The sequence below is a fragment of the Micromesistius poutassou genome (assembly GCF_964030765.1).
Source record: "Micromesistius poutassou genome assembly, chromosome: 16".
NCBI classification, from domain to species: Eukaryota; Metazoa; Chordata; class Actinopteri; order Gadiformes; family Gadidae; genus Micromesistius; species Micromesistius poutassou.
In genome coordinates this window covers 13,183,561-13,211,282 of record NC_140286.1, presented here as the reverse complement: position 1 = coordinate 13,211,282, position 27,722 = coordinate 13,183,561, and the positions used below count along the sequence as shown (strand labels likewise).

The window sequence follows — 27,722 nt, the reverse complement described above, 5'->3', positions numbered from 1 at the left end:
AGCAGTCCGCTCCGTGCTCTTTTGCTCTTACGGATTGGTGGACTTGAAGAGGAACATGCTGCCCGGCGCGGCGGGTTGCAGCGGCATCGGCGCCACCTCGTCCTCGTCCTCCTCCTGCCCGCCCTCGTCCTCCTCCGTCTCCTGGTCTCTGTCCGTCTCCGACGTGAGAGGGTCCGTCTCTTTGCTCTTTGCTGAAAAAAAAAAAACGTTCCAATCACCAAAAAAAGAACGCGGTGGCGAGTTTCACACCGATGACGACGACGAGCGAACAACACGAGGTCTGGCGGCACGGCGGGAGTCGTCGCCGATCGTTTGTTGTTTGCTCAACAGCGCCAGGCCCGCCAGCACGCCGCCCCGCTGGGAGATGTCGGCGCCGGCCTGACACTAAGTAATACTCAAAAGACGGCGAGTGTGTGGTGACCGACCCAAAGCAATGGCCCCCCCGGGGGGGGGCTGGAAATGGCGGAGGGGAGGCTGGAGAAGGTGTCGGGGACTTACCTGGGACGGGGGCACGCTCCAGCAGCGGCTGTCGGCACATCTCGATGACCACGCCCCCCTCGGCGTTGGCCCTGTCCGCCTTCAGGGAGGCGCGGTGGCTCTTGCGCTCGGTGATCGCCGCCGCCGCGCCTTCAAAGAACTCGCCGGCGTCCGCAGCCCCCTCCGCCGGGGGGCTCCGGGCGGCGCCGGCGCCGGCGGCCCCCGCCTCGACGGGCCAGCTGCTCTCCGTCAGCGCCACGGAGCACGCCGGCTCCGGGGGGGGCGGCTCGCACTGGGGGGGCTCGGGGAAGTCCGCGCCGGGCAAACTGGCTCTAGAAAAGCGGCGGGAGAAGAGTGTTGTGAACTGATCTGATTGTGAACTGATCTGATGCAATATCAGAGTTCACCGTGACTCTGCATAGCCCCCCCCCCCCCGCCCCCCCAACCCCCCTAACCCCCACACCCCTCCTACAACGCACTTACTGTATGGCGTACGTCCTGGCACTTAGAAATAGTACTTAGCATCGTGTAGCGTCTTATCCTGGCTATCTCTGTTGTGCACGGGGAACGGGTTAACCTGGTGATGGTTAGTGCCCGGCACTTGGATCCATGAACATCCTTACTGTACCTACAGCGATATAATGTTGCTTTCTTCTGACATACTTGTTGTAAGTCGCTTTGGATAAAAGCGTCTGCTCAATGGCCTCGTACCTGTGACCGCTGTTCACCTCGGGGTAGGGGTCGACTCCGCCCCCGTCGTCCGCCGCCGCTCCTTCCTCCGCCCCGACGCTCCCCCCCCTCTCCCCCCTCCTCCCCCCCAGCTCCTCCCTCTCCCCCCGCTCCCCCCTCTCCTCCCGGTCCTCCCTCTCCTCCCCCCTCTCCTCCCGCTCCTCCCAGTCGTCCAGGACCTTCCGCTCGTGGCTGACGGCGCGCCGGGCCCTACCGCCGCCACCGCCGCCGCCCACTTCCTGCGCCGTGTGCCCGATGTCCAGGCTCTTGGCCTCGGTCCGCGCCTCGCGGTGGCGGTGCCGCCGGTGCCGCGCGCCCCCCCCCCTCCTCCGGTCCCGGCCCCGCCCTGAACTTGCGAGCCACCCGGTGCCGCCCCCCGCCGGTGGCCCGATGGTGGCCGCCGCCGCCGGCCCCCCGCTCCTCGGCACCCGGCGCCGCCAGCTCCGAGTCCGGGGGCTCGGGCATGGGGATGGCCACCGACATGGGGGGCTCCGGGAGGGGCATGCCCACCGACATGGGCGACTCGGCCCGGCGGGCCTCGGGGCTGGCCTCGGGGGACAGCGGCGGCGGCGGCGCGGCGTGGCGCCCGCTGGCGGGGCTCTCGGCGCCGTTCTCGGGGGCGTTGCCGAACAGCTCCTCACGGCTGGCGATCTGCCGGCGCTTGCGGAGCTGGTTGGCGCGCTGCTCCCACACGGACATGTGCACCTTGCGGCGGCGGTTGCGGCGGTTGGGGAAGGGGCCGCCGGCGTTGATGGGGGCGTCTTCCTCCGCCGCCGCCCCCGCCGCCGCCGCCGCCGCCGCCGCCGCCGCCTCGGGCTCCTCGGGGAAGGCGGGCCGGCCGCGGTGGATGGCCCTCTTCCTGTAGAGGTAGGGCCGTCTTCTCCCCCTGAGAGGCAGAGCACACGGGGGTCACTAGGGGCCCGGCCAGGGGGCCCCAATGCTTTGTAGCGTCAGTGACACGCAGGCTCTTGGCATTATGGGATAGTGTTTAAAAAAACCAAACACACAGTCAAAATCAGCGTTTCCAGAATTATGTCGTTTTTTTTTTTTTTTGAACTAAAAGGAATAGAAAGTATAATGACATCTATAATAATTGAACGAATGGGAAAAATGCATAAATAATTTGTGCTCAAAGATACATTCAAATGTTCATTCACAAACACAAAAAAACCAGTAGGGCAGTAAATAACGAAAACCACAAGCACATAAGGGGAAAGTGCAGGAATAAATTAGAGAAAATCTAGCAAAGGGATTACTTTTAATCCATCAGGGAAACTCAAGAGAGGAATTCTGAGTGACGGAGAGGCAGTCAGTGATACTTACTGGTGTTCAGACTCTGTGGTGGTCCATGTAATCAATGAATGATCGTTTGAAAACAAGACATTAGTGTTTTCCCACATACACAGAACACTTGTTGTGACACTGTCCAAAATACATAATGTGTACGTTTATTCAACTGTAAATAAAGTTGCAATAACATCTATTAAATATATTTGTACAGACCTACAAATCTAGCAAACTGGGGTTATGATGAATACTTATTTGGTTGTAAAAATCTCCATAGGAACCAAAATGTTTGCATCTTAGTTAATGGTACGTTATTCCAAGAGAGAAAGCGAGAAACACAATATCTAGCTAATAGAGGGTCACTGAAATCATGAAATTTGTGTTTAAATACTTCATCCTGCTGTGTGAGTATTTACACAGCATATCCTCAACTATTGAAAAGCAACTTTGAATAGAAGTCCCAATAATATGTCCACCATTAACATTTACAAACAAGGACCATATTTTACAAATATAAACCTTTTGGTCAGTGTCACATAAACAGGCATAGAATAACAAGACAAGATGATTGAAGCAGAAATACACTGCAAAAAGGTGTCAGAATATGCTCTGTGATAGCTGTGGCACAAACAAGACATTCAAATGTAACAAACAAATGATACAGTTAGAAGCTACCGAGTCAAGGTAACAATTCAAGCTAATTACAATCACACAATGTGACGGTAAAACAGTATTTTATTTTACTTTAAGTTCCGCTATTAGCAGAAACTGCTTTAGTGTGTAATGGTTCAGTGACTAGATGAAGGGCTTTTCAAGGACTTACGGTCTAAGACAAGTAGTGGCAAAACCTGACAGTCGATAAAGTCTGTCTGGTCCTGAGAGACAAAAACGCTTTGTAACGTTTACCGACTGGGACACATTAAGACGTGTTTACCTCTATTGGTCAAAGATAAGGACACAGTTTCTCTCAAACTGATTTATGGAACAGTGAAGTCAACTATTTAGCTCGTTGGCAAATCTCGTCAAAAGATGCCGACCCAATTTTGCTATCCCTAAATGATTGGCTTCCACATTTAGATCAGGAGTTGTCCTAATATCGCTGAAGCAACGTGCACACGACTGTGTGCACTCGCACATTAGTCTGACAGCATCTTCCCTTTAATCTGTTCAAGTGGCCATGTTATTATAGAATGTAGTGTGGCCATGTTACTGTAGAATGTTACTATATGGAACTGTTCCAACTGTTGCATTAACCAAAACACCCACCCATCCACCCACACACACTCTCTCACACACACACACACACACACACACACACACACACACACACACACACACACACCTCTGTGGAATGATTTCTATCACAATGTCTAAAGCTGCTACATTGGAAGCCCTGTTCATCGCTCAGATCCTGGTAAAGATCAACATTTCTGATCACCACTGTGTCAGCATCAACCCACACAGACAGAGAGAATTAGATCCATTTGTTTTCTCAATCTGCGGTGAATATTCGACATTCAAATCGTTTGTCCGTCTTCCAAGGGGGTGATTTTAATTTGTTAGTATTACAAAAAGTGTTAGTCACTGGACTGCATGTGTGAACGGCCGCCAGTCCGTGTATCAAGATGCTCGCAGACGACTTACTCAGACAACAAGCCCTCCCCGCTCCGAGCGTATCTTCTGTTGAAGAACGCCTCTTCCTCCTCCTCATCCTGACAAAGACGGCACAGATATACCGATTATTAACAGGTTTCAGTAGTTTATGGGAACAAGGCGCAGGTGGATCATATCGTTACCAATTTTCTCCTCAATGGCGGTGACAAAATGGAGGTAATAGATACTACACTGGAAGTACCTTGGTTAGCTCCTGCGCATTAGCCAGGTTGTCAACGGCGATGGCCAAGAACACGTTGAGCAATGTGTCTGTTTCCAGGAGTTGAGGAATCCCACAGGACTACTGATTACTACATTTGTACCTTAAATGTATAGGAACACCTTGACCAGTCCCTAATTTGGATGAGGATTTGTGCCAGTGGTTAGATTAAATCACATTTACATTCAGCGTCATTCAGCAGACGCTTTTACCAAAAGCGACATACAATAAGTACATTTTCCAGAAGAAGGAACAGCGATATATCGCTGTCGGTACAGTAAGGATTGTCCATTGAACCATGTGCCAAGCACTAACAATCGCTAGGTTAACCCATCCCCCGTGTACAGCAAAGATAGCTTCACGACCAACTTCCGACAAAATTGCAAGCTAAGAAAAACCTTGTGCCTGAGAAGCGCAAAAGTATCATTTTTACGTAAATATACTTGGGCCTATGGTCGCTCAACAGTAGAACGTGGACAGCGAGGAGGGGAGGGGAGAGGATACAGTTTCCGAACAGCGTCAGCACGATGAAGTAGATGGACGACCACATCCCGTACTGCACACCCCCCTGGGACCGGATCCCGTTGTACATCACCTCGTTCCAGTCCTCGCCCGTCAGGATCTGCAACCAACCCGCCACAAACCACACCGTTACTGCAAAGGAGGACGCCAATCGCACCGTTACACCTTTTTAAAGATCTCATTTCACACTTTTTTAGGGTTAATAATTGGATTTGGGGGTACGACTAGAATAGGGTTACATGCCAGTATGTTAAAAATACCCCTTATTATTCTCACACTGTTAGTTTCTGCAAAACCACTTTCAGCGTCTTTCAAAAACGCTCTGTTTTGTATCATGTCACTTTATATTTAAGGCCCCCCTCCCGAGTGTCCTGTGATTGGTCAACACGCCCACTCTGTTGCGATTGGTCGACCGTTTTGCGCGTGTCTGCAAATTACCCCCCACCACCCCCGAGAAGTTGTAAACATTGCGGGTACCCGGGAGGCGGGACTTCTGCACTTCAGCCCCGCCCACTGCAGTCTGACGACGGAAAGTAAAGTTTGAGCGCTAACGTTCTATTTCACGCACTTATTGCGGGGCGTTCTCCCCCTGGAGGACTTAGATTGACCTAGCTTAGCAGGTGTAAAACATACGTACGTCATATAACAGTCTAAAGCAAAGGGAAAAGTCTAAAAAGCATGATAATACCCTGTTAAGAAAACAACAGAAAGTAGGAGGGACCTCGAATCTTCAACGGTTTTAAATGTTAGATGGAGTTTAGTGTGCGCTTGTCTTAGTGGAATGGTGGTGTTGGGGAAGTGCGTTGTGCGTTGTGTGTAACAGGAGGGTACTCCCCTGGGAGGGTACGGATGCCAAGTGAGGGATAGCGCAGCATGGTTTGGCTTGGAGCAGGAAAGGCCTATACGTTACACAACTTTTTGTGCGGGGGTGGGGGGAATCTTCTGTTTGCAATTTGCTGTGTTATGTTTGGCTTTGAATATGTCCTCATTGTTTGTTGGTTATAAACCCTTTGTGTAACGGCAGTGGCCCCCTATCCAATCGACTTCTTTTCGAAAACAGAACAAGTTCTATACTGTGAGTCTAGAAGGATATACAGCGTCAGGAAAAGAACGCATTACAGTTTGCCGGCATTTTGAAATCATAAATGACGGTCGAATGTGTGCAGTATCAGCGGCAGCTGACCCATCGGATCATACCGCCCTCGCTGGTGGAAATGATTCTCTCAATCTGAACTCGGTAATGCATTTTCACTGAAACGCATCGTCCATGTCTTTTGTACTCAGTCGCTCTTCATGTGGCCTTTGAACCAGTCGAATCGGCAAGCTCGTGTTTTATTTGCTCTTTCATATGCATTTAGCCCCCCTCCCCTTCAGTCAGTTTCTGATTGTTTATTTAACACGATTTAACACGATGACTGCGCCATTGACGCAATTTCATCAACAACCAGGATGGCCTCCGCTGATGTGTCACGCGTTGAGTTGCTCTGATTGGTTGTAGGTGCTATCTAATTGAGTCCAGAGACATTTTGTTCGACGCCCGTCAATAACAGATGTTCCAGACTGACAGGCATCTGCGAAATGGGCTGGCGATTACGGGCCATGTTTTGTCCTGATCGGATGTAAATAGCGTGCGTACGCAGACAGAGAGGAGCTCTCTGTTTCTCAGCTGAGGGAAACCCTGAAGATGTCACGTATGATTAGACGATCAGTCAACTATTCGTCTGAATCGGATTCGGCGATGCAAAGTCATAGTCGAGGTCAGCCCTGATGGGAAGTAATAACACAATAGACAAATACCCCCAAACACTTTCTCCACATTCAAACTTGTTTTTATGAAAACCTACTGGGCGAACAAGCAAAAACAAACAAAGCGAGGAAATTCAAACGCAGCAACCATTAACCATTGACATCCACTTTTCCGAACCGAAAATAGAAAGTAAAGCGGCATGCAGAGTGAAGCACTCAGATATCCTCCATTCTAATCATACTCTCTCTTATGCCCTGCAGCTGACTCTTATACTCTCTCTTGCCCTGATAGGATGTTTATTCTGGTCGATCTCAAGGGCCCTGGATTGATTCATGTCACGCCTGTTTCTGATCGGCACACACATCTGTGTGTGTGTGAGGATGTGTGGGAGGATGGAGAAGAGGAGAGAGGGAGGGGATGGGGACGGGGGGGGGGGGGGGGACGGAGGGGGGGGGGGGCGGTGGGAGAGAACTGGCGTGCAAGTGAGTGTTGTTTAATCTATGCCCAGAGTGTAGAAAAAATGAGAATCTCCCAGGGTACAATGTGTCATGGACGAGAAGGAGGAGGAAGAGGAAGAGGAAGGGGTGGGGGGGGGGTCCGTGTGGGAGCCAAACCTGAAACACTGTCATGATGGAAGCTGGAAACGTGTCAAAGTTGGTGGGAGTGTAATCCTCAAAGATGAACCTGGAGGGGAGAGAGAGAGAGAGAGAGAGAGAGAGAGAGAGAGAGAGAGAGAGAGAGAGAGAGAGAGAGAGACGGGGAAGGGAGAGAGACGGGGGAGGGAGAGAGAGATAATGAGAGAGAGAAAATGATGAGAGAGAGAAAGAGAGGGAGAGAGAGAGAGAGAGAGAGAGAGAGAGAGAGCGAGCGAGCGAGAGAGAGGGGGAGAGGGAGAGAGAGAGCAGACCAACGGAAACGTGAGAGGAACAGGGAGGAAGAGCAGTACGCAGAGCTATTTATACCCAGACGTGTCACTTCTCCACCCCCTTCATCAAAGACAGACGCTTCAGGAGGAACCATTGTTCCGCAACCGCTTTAAAAAAATAAATCAACCATGACTTGTGTTCAGATACGCGGCTTAAAAATACGCCGAGAGGCAATCAGCTCATCGCTAATCGCCGCCGCTGGGGGGGGGGGGGGACACAACAGAAGACTTATCGGGGGTTTATTCTTATGATTACGCAAAACCTTCCGCGGTCGTCTCGGTGGCGCGGCGGAGCGCGACGCCGCGGCAAGGCCGCGGCCCACCACCGCCACCGCCGCCGCCGCCGCCGCCACCGCCACCGCCACCACCACCACCGCCACCACCACCTCTACCACCACCACCACCACCACCACCTACCTGCCCCCGAACAGCTGCATGCCCAGGAGGGCGAACACCACCACGAAGAGGAAGAGCAGGAACAGCAGGCTGATGATGGACTTCATGGAGCTCATCAGGGACACCACCAGGTTCCGGAGAGACGCCCAGTATCTGGCGGAGAGAAAAATCCCCCAAAAACTTTATCGATTTGTTTTTTTATAAACGTAGGATGGCCAGGAGCGCTAGGTACTACAGTGATGATTGAAGGACGATATTTGAGTATAGTATATTAAGTTGTTTTCTTCAAATTGACCTATATAACAAATTGACGTATATATATTTAATTGACGTATATATGACCATTTTTATTTTTTTTATATTATATATATATATATAAAAAAACGACTTCATTAGTTGTAAAAATCCTTATATGGACAACATCAAAATCATATTTTATCTATTAGTTAATGTTACATCATTCTTACTGAGGGAAACCCAATATCTAGCTAACATAAGGTCACTGAAATCGTGAAATTAGTGTTTCAATACTTCATCCTACAGCATACTAAATAGCAACTGTGAATATATATATATATATATATATATATATATATATCCCAATTCACAAAACAACGACAATCGCCGTGAACAGTGAATCATTCTTCAGGAGATCCGCGTACGGGACGCGCAGGTAGGAGGGGTGAGGGGTGAGAGGGGAGACCTGACCCTCACACAGACCGCCCTGCTCCAGATCATGGTCATGTTAACACCGTGGCGGTGGCGCCCAGGTCCAATGGGGCCGGTGTGAACAGGCCGACGCCACGCGGGCCGCTCCTCTACGTACTTGGTGATCTTGAAGATCCGTAGCAGACGGAGGGCCCTCAGCACGCTGATCCCGAACGACATCCCGGGCCGGAAGAATCCCCACACCACCTCGAAGATACTGCCCACAATCACCTGCACACACAGCGCGGCCAGCAGCTTATGAATGTGGACGTGTACGTACGTTTATGTGCGTTATATGTACGTATACACGGGTACGTATGTGTGTGTGTCTGTATGTATCCCACCTCTGTTTAAAATGAATCACCTGCATTCACTCAGCACTGGCAGAATTGGTTGTATGTGTACGTATATGTACGTATACACAGGTGCGTGTGTCTGTATAGATCAGTGGCGGCTGCTGGTCTTTCAAAGAGGGGAAGCTCATTTTCGGACTACATCAGATAAATTGTAAATTTATGTATATGTAAATGATCCTCTCTGTTCCTTTTTAAGGAAATGCTCTGTCATACCAACTAGCTGTCTTTTCAAGTGACTTGACCAGTGTCCTCTCAATGGCCAGCAGAGCTAGGCTGCTTAAACGTCCTTGGTCCATTGTGTTACTGGTGTAGGACTTGAGCCACTTTAACCACGCAGTCGACCTGCGATAAGCAGCTGATTCTGAACAAACTCGTCTTCGAGATGGACGTGTTCTAACGCATTTTTAGTCAATGAAATGTTAACGCAACAGTATATATTTTACCATTTCATTTTTGAGATTTTAGGGGAAGCTGAGCTTCCCTTGCAGTCTTAGAGAAATCGCCACTGGTATAGATACAGTACATCCTACCTCTATTCAATATGTATTTGTCTTCAAATGTATGTTGTAAGTGTCTTTGTGTACCTTGAAAGTGCTGAAAATAAACATATTGACATAATGAATTATTCTAGCTTTTTTAACAAACTAAACAAAGGGGTCTGCTATGAACTGACGCCTCGCCACATGAGCTAGGCTCTAGGTTTGAATGTACAGAGCGTGAGGAGTGGGCCCCCGGGGGCCTCAGGAGAGTTCACAGGGCCGAGTCCTGCGGGCGCTCACCCCACAGTCGAAGCGGTTGAAGGAGGAGTGGAAGTAGAGCCGGAATCCCAGGCCGTACATCTTCAGGAACATCTCGGCCAGGAACAGCCCCAGGAACACAAACTCTGCATAGTCTGCGGAGGAGAGAGCAATGCAGTCACCTCCAGCTCCACTGTTAAAGAGACGCGCTGGCGACCATGGTAACGTCGCCATGACGATGTAAGGATGTGGATTGCTCTGCTAAACATGGGTCGTATGGGGAGGAGGAGGAGGAGGAGGAGGAGGAGGACGTGGATGAGGAGGAGGAGGACGTGGAGGAGGAGGAGGAGGAGGGAGGGGAGACCCACAGAGGAAGATGGAGAGCCAGTCGGGCTGGTTGTGGTGGACGATGGCCACGCAGAAGGTGTTGAGGGCCACCAGGCTGAGCACCGTCCAGTAGAAGGAGTCCGTCTTCACCATGCGGCGGATGGAGATGCGGAACATGCGCTCCTGCCGCCGCAGGTAGGCGGCCGGGCCGCGCCGCCCGCTGCGGTAGTTCACCCTGGAGCGGGACATGCCTGAGGGGGGGGGGAGGAGGACGACGTTGGATTGGTACATCTCGAAAAAAACACTGCGGCGTCTGTTCAAAACGCACCCCGTTTAAAAGGTTCCTGTTGGGCCCTCCAGTATCGCTACCAGCCTCTCTCTCGCTCTGTCTGTCTGTCTGTCTGTCTGTCTGTCTCTCTGTCTGTCTGTCTGTCTGTCTGTCTCTCTCTCTCTCTCTCTCCGAACTGTATGAACTGTTATCGAGAAAAATGATAGGACTGGTGCACATAGTGGCTCCTCTGATTATAGTTAGTACTGAGTGTACTATGTTTCAGTGCAACACACAACAAGTCTGTACACTAAGTGCCAGGACGTACAGCGGTAAGAGGTGCGTGAGCGGGGTGTTGTTAGGGAGGAGAAGGGGCAGAGGGGGGTGAGGGGGGTGAGGGGGGTGAGGGGGGAGGCTATGAGTGAGCCTCGAGTCTCTTGCGGAAGCCGGTGAGCGACTCTGCAGCCCCCTTTACATTTTTAACACGATAATTAACCAGTAATAAATTATAATACTGGGTCATTTTAAAGTAATGTTATAACAGAAATTAAATTAGTTAAATGAATTAAATTAAATTAATTATCAAAATAAAATTCCCAACATAAAATATTCTGATTGATTTTAATCTGCCGACACCAAAAATCTAATTTCATTGGATAAAGCGGAGCGACGCGGGTCGTTGTGAGGTCAAGAAATAAAAAGGAAACAAAATCTGCTTTGAACGCTTGAGACGGAAAAAGACCGAAAAGAAAAGGAGATGAGGATTATCGTGCGTTCCAGAGTGGACGGATGAATCTGCCTTTGTGGAACGAGAGTAGGTCTCCCTGTTGGGCCGACAAGTCAGCCTCTCCTCTCCAGTCTAGAGAACGGGCCGACTCGTCAGCCTTAAACAGGGAGACTTCCTCTGCTCTGCGCTACGTTCGTGTTCACTTACTCGCCGTCGACGTGTCTGCGAATTTCTCGCCCCCCTCTCCCGGGGGCCCGCGCCGGGCACCTGTCTTCTTACTGGTGGCTCGCTTCAGCACTGGAGACAGTAGAAACATGTGCTCACGCTTTACACTGTTAACATTCACCGGAGGGGGAGAAAGACGATGACAAGTCCAGTTTAGTAGTGAGACGATGTTCTGAATCTGGAGCCAGGGGACCGTATGCCAGCGGGGAGTTACTGCCAAGTCATTCAACTCCTCTTGTTACCAAGACAACACATTTGTCGGTTATAAACGAGCCGATATGTATCAGGATAATTAGACAGTGTTTAGTTCTTGTCTGTATTTCCTCGCTGCTACAATTTAAGAATTAAAACAACAACTGTGTTCCCTGAGAAGACTCAGCAGAAACACGTCGTATTTACGTTTCGTACATCAGTCCGTTCCAAAACAGGACGCGAAATAATGCGGGATGTCTTTGACGTGTTTTTAAATCACCTTTACTCCTCAAAATGTGAAACGCTGCATGTACATTGTGAAGCAACACCGCTGGATCACGCTGGAGATTCTCCAAAAGATTCACCCCCGCGTACGCCAACCCCCTTACCATCCAAAGCTGATCTTCCCGAATTCTTATTCTCCTCGGCGAGCATCACCTCCTCTGTAACGTCACAGAAATAAGACAAGAAAAGAAAACAGCCCTTTATTCACAAATCTCCTACGAGCCAGTGTGCACAAGAGCGTGGAGAACAAGCGCGCACCATGTTTGTAGTGGGCTGTGACGCCAAACCGGAGGAGCTCATTGAGCGCCCACGGCGAAGTCTTCTCACCGAAGGTGGGCATGACCTTGGTTGGAAGACGGATCTCTCATAGAGCGTCAGTGTGACTAATAAGAATAATAGCATACATTCAATAACTCCTCTCCTCCACCTCTCCTCCGCTCTTCTCTGCTTTGTTCTTCTCCTTGACCCCCCCCCCCCCCCCCTCCTCCCACACACCCACCTATTATCATACATGGACACGACATGATCCAACGTATAGGCGTGCACTGTGTGTGTGCACACGCACGCACCCACAGGTACACACGCAGACACGCACTCGTGAACGCACACACACACACACACACACACACACGAACGTACTCACAAACGCAGAAACACAGGCACGCGCACACGAGGGTGTGCATTCAATAGATTGTGTGTATTTATCTCACAGACACACGCCAACACACAAACACACACACTGACGGACACAAGCAAATACACACACACAAACACAAACACACACACACAACGAGGTGTGCATTCAGCGGATTCTGTGTATTTATCTCACAGACACACACACCAACACACACACACACACACACACACACACACACACACACACACAGAAACACCCACTGAAACACACTGTCAGACACAAACACACACACACATTTCAGTCAGTGAGTCAATGTCACCCTTTCCTCACCCTCTCCCTGTGTGGGAGACTAACAGCACCAGATTGCCATTGCAACGCTGTGTGTGTGCAACGCATCACTGCAGAACTTTAACTTTATGGCTGTCTGCTTTGCACCAAAGCAATACCTAAACAAGAGGAGCAGAGGACTGAAATATCAAAGACGCAAACAACCTAATAGTCCTAACAACCCAACAGATGGTGATTTATAGAAAAATTCCTTGCGGAAAAGAGTGCGCAGTTCTACGCATCCTTTCACCCTGGAGTAAAGGTCCCGCAAAGTGTTTCAAACTGTGATCTCCGGAGACGACCCTAACCCTAACAGGAAGTTGGTGGCGGGAATGCACCACATCGGTTTGCAAACCGCCAATAACGCCAAAAGAAGAAGAACACGCTACCTCCCGATACCCAACGCACATTGCGCACCACATACTATGACTTCAGATTTATTTATTAATTATATAAAAAATACCCATTATGAAATATGAATTAAGGCAATATTATGTTCAACACACTACAACCCATTCAAATCACAATCCTCGGCCAGACCAACTGTATCACTTAAGTTTTATTAATTTTCCTTGAATTAAGGCAATATTATGTTCAACACACTACAACCCATTCAAATCACAATCCTCGGCCAGACCAACTGTATCACTTAAGTTTTATTAATTTTCCTGATATATATGTAGACCTACATTAAATTAGCCTATAGGACATAGTAATTAATTATCCTGTTGGCACAAGGCCAATAAATAATGCTCCTGTTGGCCTCTGTATTCTAACGGGCTAAAATATGGCAGCTTTGGAATTGCTCGAGAATTTAGCGAGGGGTATGAGACGCGAGCACGTGTAATGCACGCCTGTGTTCCCGTGTAATGATAGGTCAGCAAAGGCTCCTTATATACTAGGAATATTCATTGATTAATTAGCATTGACCTTTTAAGGACTATTATGGGACGATCTTGGGAGGAGCATGGCGCTTGTGCACGCTCGTGCACGAGCACAAACTTCAACACACGTCGGTATTAATAACGAGAAGAGTGTGTAGAGGTGTGCGCCGCACAGTTTTGTATAGACTTTTATAAATGAGGCCCCAGGTGTGTGGAGGGAGACCCGGGGGAGGCCACAAGCAGAGAAAACAAATGACCCAGCGTTTAACGGTGTCTTGGGTCCTTGATCTCACAACCAAAGCCACAATTTGCAATTTACAATTTAGGGCATTTAGCAGACGCTTTTATCCAAAGCGGCTTACTAACGGTGCACGCACACATCCACACTCCACACACGACAGGGCGACAGCCGGCTCGTCGGGAGCAGTCAGGGTGAGGCGTCTCGCTCAGGGGACACCTCGACACTCAGCTAGGAGGAGCCGGGGATCGAACTAGCAACCTTCCGGTTACAAGTCAACCCGCTCTGCCTCCAGAGCTGAACCTCCCCTCCCCCCCTCTAGAGCCCCCCCCTGCCCCTCAGTGCCCCCCCGGGCCCAGCAGGGGGCTCGTGTCGGCAGTACCTGCCCGGTCTATCCAGGCCCGGTAGCCGTTGAGCTCGCGCTCCACCTGCTGCTGCCGCCGCAGCTTCATGAAGGCCCGGCGGTTCTCCACCCGCTCCCTCTCCTTGGCGAACTCCCTGAGGGGGGGGGGGGGGGAGAGCACAGGGGGGAGGAAGGGGAGAGGGAAGGAAAGGGTGAGGGAAGGAAAGGGTGAGGGAAGGAAGAGGAGAGGGAGGCATAGGGGGTGAGGCAACGACGCAGGAATTGATCCACTGTCCAGACGCGGCCGTCAGAAACGACAATCCTTTGAAAGGCACGTACACGCACACATACATGCACACAGACACACACACAGACACGCACACAGACACGCACACAGACATGCACACAGACACGGACACGGACACGAACACGCACACACATACATTCACACATACACATGCATACAAACAGAAACAAACATAAGCATCCATCCACACACGCACACACACTCACCCAGAGAGGACACCCAACACCAGGTTGAGGACGAAGAAGGAGCCGATGATGATGAGAGGAATGAAGTAGATCCAGTTCCAGGTGAATCCCAGGGCGTCGTTCGTCTAAACATCAATAATTACACATAAGTTAGTACTTTGTGTGTGTGTGTGTATATATATGTATACACGCAAGAGGTGACCTTGAATCTCAGACGTTTGGAATCTTCAATAGAAAGACGTTTGGTTGACGTGGTCTTTTGTGTGTAGATTGTGCGTGTGCAGATTGTGCGTGTGTTCCCTGGCTTCTACAAGGAAAAGCCTAGAAGTTGTACAATACTTTGTGTTTGTGGGCAGTGTGCGGTTTTCTGTGTCACGTTCTGCTCGTCCTTTGTCTGATCAGCCCTGTGTCTTACGCCAGTGGCACTATCCAATCATTTGATGTTCAAAGTAGCCAACCCAGCATGCAGCGCACTGCCTGACTCCCCCCAGGTGTTGACCCCTGAACGACGCTAAACCTACGTTACTGGGGGGGGGGGGGGGTCTGTACTGAGGCAGGGGGCGGTCTTACGTTGTAGAGAACGGCGGTCCAGCCCTCCATGGTGATGCACTGGAACACGGTGAGCACGGCGAACAGGATGTTGTCGAACTGCGTGATGCCGTCGTTGGGGCCGATCCAGCTGTCGTTGCAGTCGTAGCGCTCGGGACACTTCCGCATGCCGCACGCAAACGCCACCTCCGTCGAGTCCACCGTCTCGTTCTCTGCCGGAGTGGACAGCGGAACCGATTCGCATCGACCGACGTGTTGGATCCGACATTGTGATTAATAAACGCTTGATCTTTTAAAAGTATTGTGACTTTAAAAACAATCACGAAACATCTGTCATTGTGATTACATACACACACACACACACACTCACTCACTAACTCACTCACTAAACACTCACTAGCACGTGTTTGCTAGCGGTCCTTGGCCATGTGATCTTGTGACTGTCTGCAGATATTTTCTGTCTGCCAGCAGCAGACTGTTCGTTAAGTTAAGTTAAGTAGTCCACGTGTAATTCTGAATGAGCTCCGTTGATCAATAATCTGCTCCAGCTCCCAGATAACTCAGAAAACCTTCTGGGAGCCGATGGTAAGGGCCCTCAGAGGTATTAGCTAGCGATACAGACACGTTTCCCAGTGAATTTGTGATATATTTGTTAAACAGCAGCCTTGGGTTGTTTATGCATGCTTGTTCTGTTTCTTAGCGCATAGATCTCAGAGCTTATTTGAAGAACATTGGGGGTCGCCTTAGCTCAGGAGGTAGAGGGGGACGACTTGGAACCGAAAGGTTGCTAGTTCAATCCCCGGCTCCTCCTAGCTGTGTCCTAGAGTGTGGAGGTGTCCCTGAGCGAGGCGCCTCACCCTGACTGCTCCCGACGAGCCGGCTGTCGCCCTGCGTGGTCGACTCCGCCATCGGTGTGTGAATGTGTGCATGAATGGTTGTAAGTCGCATTGGATAAAAGAGTCAGCAAAAAAAACTGAGTGTAAAGAATGTGGAACAGGCTGCTTAAGCTAGCCAGTTCAAAACAGACACTTCTCCACTGTGGCGTGTTCCTCCTCCGTCTATATAAATAAGGCATCTGGAAGGTGTAACCCAAACATTGCTGATCAATAGTCGGTCTGATCGTAGAGAGCAGCCTGCCATCCTGAGTTGTGTGTTGTGGCGGCTGTGATTACAGAGTATTTGTTAGCTAATTAAAATATGGATAAATGAACCAGCAGCATCCCACGTCTCTAATGATACCCCTGGGACCGCTCCTGCCGTGATCTCCCAAACCTGCAGTTAGTGAAACAAAGACGCCCTTCTCCTTGAAGGGAAGGAATAACAGTCACACCAGTCGGTGGAGGGACTTGTTCCTGTTAGCGTTTGCAGGCGTTCATCACTGAACTGACTGATTCATACGATGGGTCTAGCTTGTTTTTTCACGGTGCAAAATTGAACGTGGAACACCGACGTGATAAGGGTATCACGGTTCAGGTGTATGATCCAAAACAGCCGGTCAAATCAGAATCAGAATCAGAATCAGCTTTATGGCCAGGTTTGAGGTTTAAACAAGCAAGTTCAAATCTCGTTTGCGTAAACAAACAAGTTCAAATCTTGTTTGCGTAAACAAACAAGTCTATCTAGGGTCGAATCTAGGGTGAACGAGGCGATTCCGTTTGACCAATGACGTCGTAGGGGGCGGTGAAGTATTGGCGTGATTGGTTATTCACAGCAAACATAAACTCGGCAGCACTAAAAAAGTGTGTGTAAGGGTTTCAGACCAACACTGTGCAGACGGCAAACACTGTAGAGCTTATTCTGGAATATTCTGGAATTCTGGATCTGGAATCAGCATACGGCAAAACCTAGCCATGGACCGGGACACCTTCAGGCCGTTAGGAACTGAATCGAAACTGAACCCACTACTTCCAAACCACCCTCACGCACACAAGAAAAACTGATTATTTAAAGACATAATTCTGTAATTTGCACTGCAATCAACCGTGGCTGGAACCACTACCACTTCTGCTACTTATTTTTTACTTATTTTTACATATTGGTATTTTTACTATCTTATTTACTTGTATCCTGTATTGTTGCTGCTATGTTGGGGCATGTGGTTGTTGAGGAACCAAGACTAAGAATTGTACTCTTTAGTACATCTCTAACTCTGAAGTCATTGTGATTCTGATTCCCATTGTGACAGTGAGCTGGGCCCTCACCCAGGATGTCCATGGAGGGCTGGCAGGTGTGGTGGAGCTTCCCGCTGTAGAACTCCAGGCCGATGATGGCGAACATGAGGATGGCGAAGAACAGGAGCAGGCCGATCTGGAGCAGCGGGATCATGGCCTTCATGATGGACTTGAGCACGATCTGCAGGCCTGGGAGGGGGGGGGGGGGGGATGTGAATAACTCAAATTTTTCATGGTTGAATAATCAGTGGGTGGTATGAACGAATAATCGATTATTCGGTGTGTGCCGACATTCACAAAGGCAGCCATGGATCATCGGCAAGAAATCACTTAATATAAACGCAAAAAAACAAACTTTAACAGTGATCGGTGTTTGTGTTGTATGCATATATATTAATATTTATGCTTGTGTATTGTGTATATTGTTTTTCTGTACATTATTAATAATAATAAAAAATAACTATTAGTGCTACAGAACCAACATTAGTGCCATCCGTTAATTCTTGTTTATTTGAATGGGAAAAAAAGTTGGGTCCAAATGTTAAAAATCGGCTTTGACCCTCGGGAACGAATAATCGAATGATCGAATATTCTGACCCATCCCTAGAGGGGGGGTGGGAGAAACACAGAGGAGCATGTGGTCAGGTGTACGTCCTGGTACTTTAAGGTAGTACTTAGCATTGTGTAGCATCTTATCCTAGCTGTCTTTGTTGTAGACGGGGAATGGGTTAACCTAGTGATTGTTAGTGCTTGGCACTTGGTTCTATGAACATCCTTACTGTACCGACAGCGATATATTGTTGTTTCTCTTCTTCTGACAAATGTACTTATTGTAAGTCGCTTTGAATAAAAGTTAAATTCCCTAAATGTAAATGTAGTACAGTGTTTGAAAGAAGAGGTGACTTATGAGGCTGCCAAATGCCAGGTAGCGCTAGTGGTATTTGAGACTGTAAGTGTGTTAGGGACTTGAAGGGACCAGGGGGGGGTCGGCATCAATGCTCCTGACAGCCTGGAGGAAGAAGCTAAGCCTCAACTTCCGATGAGTTGGCGAGGTTGTTTACATCTCCAGGCCAGAGGCAACATATGCTAACTAGCTTGTGGCTATCTAGAAACTGTCCCCGTGAGATTAATCCTTTAGATTCAATCCAATTCAATTCCATTTTATTTGTATAGCCCTTAATCACAGGTAAAGTCTCAAAGGGCTTAAAACAGGCCCTATATTGTATGACATAGCCCCCCCAGAGAGCAAGAAAAGACTCCCTTCATTAGCAAGGAAGAGATCTAGAGAAGGAACGCAGAGTGGGGGGTTGTATAATTCATTCTTTATACGATTACGGTCTTTGTTTTAAAGGTTGGGTCCTGAGTGATGGGGTTCAGGCGGCGTGCCGAATATAATATTATAATTTCAACAGTTTTGTTTACAGCCGTCCTGCTCTGTTAGGGTGCTGCTGTGTGTGTGTTTATGAACAGACGTACTTGGGATTCCAGAGACCAGCTTGAGGGGTCTCAGGACCCGCACGGCCCTCAGGGTCCGCAGGTCCACCGGGATGTTCATGTGGGCCCCCGCAGTCGCCATGATCCTGAAGACACACACACACGTATATAAACATAGGTATATATACACAGGTATAAACACACACACACACACACGTATATAAACAGACACACACACACACACACACATATGCACGCGCGCACACACGCACACACACACACACACACACACACACACACATACACACACACACGCACACACACACACACACACACACGCATATAAACAGACACACACACACACAGGCACACACACTCAAACACACACATATAAACAGACACACACACACACACACACACACACACACACGCGCGCGCACACACACACACACAAACACACTCATATAAAATAGACACAAACACACACACGCCGCCCCCGCACACACACACACACACACACACACACACACAACACTCAAACATGCATATGAACAAACTTATAAACACACACACACGCAAAAAGATACACACACACACACACACACACACACTCACACACGCATATAAACACACACAGTTTATATAGACATGCAATGTCAATTGGCATTTTCACCATGCCAATTACCAGGAAAACCATTTCAACAAATACAGATAAATAATACAGCAATCAAACAGGTTGATGAATGATTATATTTTGACTTTATGTGTGAGCAAGCAAGCACGCGAGTGAGTATAATAAGCAATTTTGGAAATTCTGTAGAGGGCTTTGATTAAGATAAACAATATTTATCTCTACACACAGAGCCACATATACCTTACAGGCATGCTCCTACCTACCCCACACACACATTGATCCAACCACCCTCCCACACACACACACTACACACACACACACACAAACACACACAAACTAACATTGACACAAAGGATGGAGGGGTGGTTCGTGTTAACCAGACAGCTCAGCTACAACCCAAGGACACATGTAATAATCACTTATACTATATTTGATCAAATATAAGACACAACCAAATACAAGACGTACAACATGCTACCAATGGGCGTATTCCTGCATTATCGTTAAGCAAAATGTCGCGGCCACGCTAAGCGCTATATGCCAACAGTTCTGGCCATGTTTGTTATAGTTCAGCAAAGATATTCATGAACATAACCATCACTTTATCTCTTTCTGTCCAATCGCTCCCTCACTCTCTGAAATACACTCACGCATACACCGCGCACGCTCGCGTGTCATATTGGATAGTACTGTAAAGTGTGGGGGAGGGTGTATGAGTGTGTGTGTGTGTGTGTGTTGTGTGTGTGTGTGTGTGTGTGTGTGTTGTGAACAGGGGGGGCAGAAAGCACATGCAAGAACTCAAGTGTGGGCCTACGCAAAAGCTCCACTGAAAGCAGTGAGAAATAGAGAGAGAGAGAGAGAGAGAGAGAGAGAGAGATAACGAGAGAGAGAGAGAGGTAAAGAGACTGAGAGAGATGTAGATGAAGAATAAAGATAGTGAGTAGAGATAGAAAGAGAGGGAGATAACGAGAGAGAGATAACGAGAGAGAGCACAGAGAGAGAGAGAGAGAGAGAGAGAGAGAGACTGCAAGAGAGATAGATGAGAGTGAGGTAAAAGAGTGAGAGACGAGAGAGAGAGAGGGGGAGGGCCTAAGTGAGAGGGCACTAAGAGTGAGTGAGCGGTATGCAGTAACTGTGTTTGTTTATATGTGTGTATGTGCGTGTGCGTGTGTGTTTGTTTTGTGTGTGTGTGTATGAATATATTTATGCCTGAAAGACAGGCCACAGATCTGTGAAGGAGGCAGAGAGAGAGTGAAGGAGGGAGAGGGTACTAAATAAGGAGAAAGACGGATGAGAAAAGAGGGAATGGGGAGGAAGTGAGAGAGAGACAGAGAGAGAGAGAGAGAGAGAGAGAGATAGGGAGAGAGAGAGAGAGAGAGAGAGAGAGGTGTGGGGAGTCCATCCACACAGCCTTCAAACCACCAGTACAAAGACACACAAGGCAGTGGCTCTGTTGGCGGCTACTCACTAAACACAACACAAACAAAACACAAAGCCGCTGCTTGTGGCATTCCGGTAATCGCTTCCTCCTCTCAGAACCAGAGACCTACATTTGGGTTCTGTTCCAGTGACAAATGAGTTGAATTACCATACATGCATCCAGTCGGACTAAACAGCAGCGCTAGCGCAAACGAGAAACAACAGGGGCAGTACGGAATAGAAACCCACGGCGGGTAAAGCAGCAGAGCCACTCGGTGAAATCAATATTCAGCCGTGTGCGCGAGCGTGCGCGCATGCAGATCCGCGCTTATGTTCACGTCGAGAGACTAATCTTTTCACGCTCGGCTGTGCTGGTAGGGAACTGGCTTTGAAGAGGACGAATTCATTACATGCACAGAATGCAGCCTCACCCACACACCTCAACCTACACCCAGAGCACTACGGAAACACACTCACGGACACACCCACTCACGCGCACGCGCGCATGCACACAGGCACGCACATGCACACACACACACACACACACACACACGCCACACACAAAACACACACACATGGGCGCATGCACACATGCACACAGATGCACACACACACACACACACACACACACACACACACACACACACATGCACACACACAGACACACACACGTCACGTCTAACGGTAACTAGCACGTTGCTAACCATCAGGACAAAGCGCTGTGTGTTTTAATGACCAGTTCCGAGCATATCAGTGTATTCCGTGACGCATTAATGGGTGGGCTTCGACGAGGCGAGCAGAGAAGAAAGCTTCTAATGGCAAAAAAAGGACATTTGGCCGTCGTCCTGTTGGGACTTCATGTCATAAAGAAGACATGTGTTCATTAGGAGTCCACAGAGCGGCCGGGGCGCTCTCTGCGCAGCAGTGGCCCAGCACACCCAGACCATCAACCACTGTCTGGAGCTCAAACTGGGAGAGCACTGGTTGGAAAGGACACCACAGCCACGAGACGAGAGACCTGTTGTAGGGAGGTTGAACCAGTAGTGTGTGTGTGTGTGTGTGTGTTGTGTGTGTGTGCGTCCCCGGTCAAGTGGGGGGGGGGTGGGGGGGGGGGGGGGGGGGGGGGGAGGGGGGAACGCACAATAGAAAGAAGTCTGTATACTTTCTTATTACAGTTATTAGTGCGGTTTGAGTTCTCAAGTGTTGCACTTTGCGTTAAGGTAGGACTTTGCAATTCGAACAAACTAATTGAGACACACGCCAGCGTGCACATAAACACACACACACACACACACACACACATACACATACATGTGTGTGTGTGTGTGTGTGTGTGTGTGTGTGTGTGTGTGTGTGTGTGTGTGTGTGTGTACACAGGAAAAGAGCCTTTGAAGGGGCTCACTCTTGGGTCTTTTTGCCAGATGGCTAATGAATCATTCAGCACACCCACCCAATTGTGATTATTCATCCCATCTAAAGAGCAGCGTTTTTAGTGAAGTGCGGCACACTGCAAGAGAGACGGCAGACGACCACCAATACGAGAAACCGCACGCCGCCACGCAGGAATGCAGAGGTGTGCACAACCACTGTGCAATCACACACACACACACTCACTCACTCACACACTCACATGAACACACACACACACACACACACACGCAGACAAATGCATTCACCACAAACACGCACATATTGTGTAAACTCACATACACACACACACACACACACACACACACACACACACACACACACACAGGATTCAGCAACAATTTAAGTCCAAGGTTGTGGACAGCTGCTACAACCCTATTTATGAAACGGCATCACAACCGCAGAACTGACAGCCCGCCCCCCGGAAAACCACCCCCCCGCTGTCAATCAGGCAACACCCAAACCAACGCGTGAAATCTAAATTCTCCCAGAGCTGTAACTGACCATCTTAGCCGTCCCGACCAACACACTCTAGCTACGTTAGCAGACTCGGGCCCTGGGTTCTTCATCTTTTGCGACACACTCTTCAGTCAGATTAGAGGATTTTAATTGAGCGGCTGGTCCCGGCGGACCCCCGGAGAGCGATTCATTAATACCAAATGGAATGACTGGCCGCCAGCGTTGGCCCACTGGCCTGCTTCTGGGCCCCCGGGGGCCCCAGCGCGACACATGTGTGCTTTCTCTTTTAAGTCTGCCTTACTTCCTTCCAGCGGGCCCCCAGAATGGTGGGCTGAGATTCAGATGGATGGCAAAAAAAAAAAGACGGACGGAAAAGTGTGTCACGTGAAAGGGCGGACGAAAACCAGGGCGTCCGTCAGCAGCTGTCCCGGGCCGCGTGTGTTCGCTCCGTGGCGGACAGATGACGGTGAGGAGACGGGTCTCAGATCACAGCCCTGTTTGTATAAGGCCCTTTGAGTCGTGTGTCTACAAACGGACGTTACACAAACAAAGTCCTCTTTTTTTACTCATCGGCAATATACTGTATAGAACCATTCCCGCTAATGTAGTGAAGCGTGCTTGACCTTACAATGTCATGTATCACACACACATGCATGCAGACACCCACGCAGACACGCACACACACACACACACACACACACACAGAGACACACGCACACATGCAAACAAAAGCACACACACATAGACAGCTAAACCTAAATTGTATTCTCGATATCGTCTCTTCTTCCATTCATGAACGAGGTATCGGTTTAATCGATGCGTTACTCTACACTGATGTGAACTAATTGAAAAAACGATACCAGCTGACTGAATGTACACTGTGCCCTGTCGATTCATCAATCATCACTACTGTGACCGTTTAAAGTAAAGGAAAGCAGCGGTGATTGGAAAAATACAATAATATTGATCCATCTATCAGTCGTTAAAGTCTTAATGCCTCCTCAGTCAGGCAGCTCAGCACACTGTGAGCCAGCGAGTTCTACCATAAAACACACTGCATATATTCAAACCAGACCTAAATTGTCTTTCAACGTGACAGACCTACTGCTACTGCTTTTATGTAAGAGAATCTAGTCAGAGCGGATGAAAGTTACGGAGAAGGAGAGGAGGAAACAGAGATTGGATAAAAAGGAGAGGGAGAGAGATAGAGATGTGGGTGTGGGGTCGGAATCAGATGTCAAAGCGCCAACAGCAATCTTCCATGAATAGTGTACACTTAACCGCACACGGCTAACCTCTCATGGTCATAGCTCTCGCCCCGGCACAATGAATAAATCAGCATGTGGGTAAACATATATGTTTAGCCGCTACATACATGGAGCAACCAGTGATCCACCAATGATGTCTGCCGCCTGGAGGAAAGTTGACTTTTTTTAATTCGATAATTACATATCTTAATTCGGTTTTGCATTAAAAATGCACAATAACAGGTAATATATAAAATAGAAATCATGATGTTCGGAGGGCGAATTTGTGATCCTGCACACCCCCGCTAACTACATAATTCTTTGGCGTTAGAAACATTGCCAAAGCGGTGAAGCAGCACAGCCAATCGCTGACACAGGATGTGCAGATAGCCTCATCCGTCTAGCCAATCAGCTGAAGCGGGGAGAGTAGGGACACCTGACATGTAGATATCGAGAATGAGGAACGTTGGCACTCAAGACCCAGGATTTTACCCGTCCCCAAATTCCAAAAGTGAATCCATTTGGAAGGCAGACGGTGGTGAATAAACGTCACCAAAGTCAAAGAGCTTGGGCCGGATCACCCTGACATCAAAATCAGACGTGTGCGTAAACATGCTAGTGCCAAAGACGAACCCAACATGCAAGGCTGCTCCTGTGATTGGTAGCAGAAAGGCTGAAGACCCACAACCAACTTTAAGATACGTTCTTAAGCTTGTGCCGCCATTGAGGATGACATCGTCTCTCTCAGATGCGGACATCAAACTCCACTGCTTCCCTGACCGAGCTCCACACATCCACACACAAACTATACGGGTCAGAGAGGCTTAACCCTCTCTTGGACGGGGGCTTCAACAATACCCCCCCCCCCCCACCCCCCCGTCCCCCAGACAGAGCTCCAAGCATGAATCTGATCCCTCGCCCCGCCCAGTGGCCAGCTCCAGAGCCACCACTGCTTCCATGCACCATCACCTCTCTGCGCCGTTCAACCTCCTCCTTTCTTCTTTTGCAAAACTCTCTGATTTGCAACTTTGTCCTTCTCCCTTTTTTCTCTGTCTTGCGATGGAAATTCTCTCTCTCTCTCTCTCTCTCTCTCTCTCTCTCTCTCTCTCTCTCTCTTCTTTTGCATTTAATACACTTTGTTTTGTAGCTTACAATTTAATACACAGAGGTGCTGAATGCGAACTGGAGAGCGGGGTATTATACATTACAGCCAATTCACTCCGCCACCCACCTATCTGCTGGCTACATAACCTCAGTGTGCTCTGGTAAACACAGAACGTTTTCTTCTCCATCGTCAGCATGTGCCTTGCCTTGCCAGCAGAAAGAAACTGGACGGAAAAACAAAATTCAAGCCAGGAGGCCACTCCATGACCTTTAGCAGGGTCGTTATATCAGAGTTTGGAGTGATGGGGGTCGGCCTCATGATGGACTACAGTAGTGTTAGCTTCAGGCTGAGTCAGGTGCACAGCCAAAAGGTTAAGCCGATAGCAACATGCCCTGCATGTAGCCTGTAGGCATCAGACTCAAGACTTGTTGTTGTTCACTCTCTTCATAGTCTCCACACACACCCCTCTTATAGACTTATTGTGTGTTGTACGTCCTGGCACTTAATGTACTCACTTATTGTGTGTTGTACTTCCTGGCACTTAATGTACGCACTTATTGTGTGTTGTACGTCCTTGCACTTAAAAATAGTTCTTAGCATTGTGTAGCATCTTATCCTAGCTATCTTTGTTGTATACGGGGAATGGGTTACCCTAGCGTGCTTGGCACTTGGTTCTATGAACATCCTTACTGTACCGACAGAGGTATATTGTCGTTTCTCTTTCTTCTGACCAATGTACTTATTCTAGGTTGCTTTGGATAAAAGCATCTGCTAAATGCCCTAAATGTAAAATGTAACCCATTGAGCCGAATGCCCGCTCACTAAGGACTCTGTATCGGGGAGACAGTAGCTCAGGAGGTAGAGCGGGTTGACTGGTAACCGGAAGGTTGCTAGCTCAATCCTCGGCTCCCCCTTGTTTAGTGTCGAGGTGTCCCTGAGCGAGACGCCTCACCCTAACCGCTCCTGGCGAGCTGGCTTGTCGCCCTGCGTGGTTGTCATCGCCGTCGGTGTGTGAAAGTGTGAATGAATGGTTGTGAGTTGCATTGGATAAAAGCGGCCAGCTAAGTCCCCTAAATGTAAATGTATCTAAAGAGAGTCCCTGAGCTACTTGGTGCTGAAAGTGCCAGAGGAGTGACTAAACAGAAGAGTCATAGTGCCGGCAGCAGATTCTTAGTGGGACAGATAGGGCAGACAAAAGGCCGCTCCCCGCCACACAGCTCGACGACTTCTTCGTCAAGCCGAGTGTCTCTGCCCAGCCAGCAGCAGAACCCCGTGGGGTGACTTACCCGCTGAGCACCACGATGAAGTCCATGACGTTCCAGCCGTTCCTCAGGTAGGAGCCCTTGTGGAACACAAAGCCCAGCGCCAGCAGCTTGATGCCCGCCTCGAAGCAGAAGATCCCAATGAAGTAGGGCTCCGTCTTCTCCTGTGGATTGGAACGCACCCCCGTCGCAGTGGTTGATGATAACGCGACCACTGCTGTTATTATTATGACGTCTACACTGTCTACTACATCCACGTTGTTATTATTATCCTGATCATAATGCTCATCCTTATCATCATCCACATCATCATCATCACCATCATTAATTGCACTCTATTACACACCCTGGTCAACAGCCCGGAACTTTCTTTTAAAGTGCCTGTATGTCTTCATGAGTCCTGCGTTGGTTTGTGTTATTAAGTACCGTGTACTTTGTCCATGTGCTGTGTTCAAATGTGTGACCCGTTGTCTGTGGAAATGAATTTCCTCTTCGAGGACAATAAATCACCGTCTGTGCGGCATGGGGCGGCATGCGGCTCAGGCGGTAGAGCGGGTTGGCTGGTAACCGGGAGGTTCCTAGTTCGATCCCCGGCTCCTCCTAGCTGAGTGTCGAGGCGTCCCCTGAGCAAGACACCTCACCCTGACTGCTCCCGACGAGCCGGCTGTCGCCTTGCGTGGCTGACACCGCCGTCGGTGTGTGAATGTGTGTCGGTGTGTGAATGTGTGTATGAATGGGTGAATGTCGGGCAATATTGTAAAGCGCTTAGAGTGGCCGCTGGTTAGAAAAGCGCTGTATAAACGCAGTCCGTTTATCTATCTCAAACAGAGAAGGATAAACATGAACACAAGTGAGTTAATAAACAAGCTTCAGTCCTCCACTGAGGAGGACTGAAGTCAGGGTGGTGTTGGGGGGGGGGGACGGACGGACGGACGGACGGAGCAGACATGTGGCCTCACCAGTCTCTTGGCCATGGGCGTCTTGTCCTCTCCGGGGAGGTGCTGTTCCAGTGCCAGCACCACACAGTTGGCGGTGATGGTGGCTAGGATCATGTACTCAAACGGTGTAAAGGCCACAAAGTTAAGGGTTTTTACTTTACATCAGGACACGCAGAAAGAGACGAAACAGTTGAGTATACATGGATCTTTTCATGGTTTGAGTTGAATTATTAGCAGTTAATAATTAAAAAGGAAAGAGAGGTCTGTTGTATTAAAAGTGTTTGCCAATTAGCGCTGTGTATGTTTGGTTTTAGCGTGCTTTTATGTAGTGTAATGGCCATGAGGTTAAGGAATGTGGTTGTTCCTCACTTCAG

At 49.1% G+C, this 27,722-nt stretch overlaps 1 protein-coding gene across 1 annotated transcript in view; it reads right to left on the bottom strand.

Moving 5' to 3' along the window:
• The window catches only part of cacna1eb (calcium channel, voltage-dependent, R type, alpha 1E subunit b), a gene marked incomplete at its 3' end in the record, with an annotated part of 45,116 nt that extends 17,641 nt beyond the window's left edge, over positions 1-27,475 (bottom strand). The window contains 21 exon segments of the mRNA XM_084481522.1: positions 164-191; positions 499-809; positions 1,366-1,529; positions 1,531-2,092; positions 4,138-4,205; positions 4,349-4,416; positions 4,871-4,988; positions 7,250-7,319; positions 7,978-8,109; positions 8,783-8,895; positions 9,800-9,912; positions 10,126-10,335; positions 11,287-11,376; positions 11,886-11,939; positions 14,250-14,365; positions 14,724-14,827; positions 15,273-15,463; positions 17,453-17,611; positions 18,899-19,002; positions 26,435-26,574; positions 27,370-27,475. Coding sequence (XP_084337648.1) covers positions 164-191; positions 499-809; positions 1,366-1,529; positions 1,531-2,092; positions 4,138-4,205; positions 4,349-4,416; positions 4,871-4,988; positions 7,250-7,319; positions 7,978-8,109; positions 8,783-8,895; positions 9,800-9,912; positions 10,126-10,335; positions 11,287-11,376; positions 11,886-11,939; positions 14,250-14,365; positions 14,724-14,827; positions 15,273-15,463; positions 17,453-17,611; positions 18,899-19,002; positions 26,435-26,574; positions 27,370-27,462 — 3,008 coding nt within the window. The 5' untranslated portion in view covers positions 27,463-27,475.
• Positions 27,476-27,722: the final 247 nt, after the last annotated feature.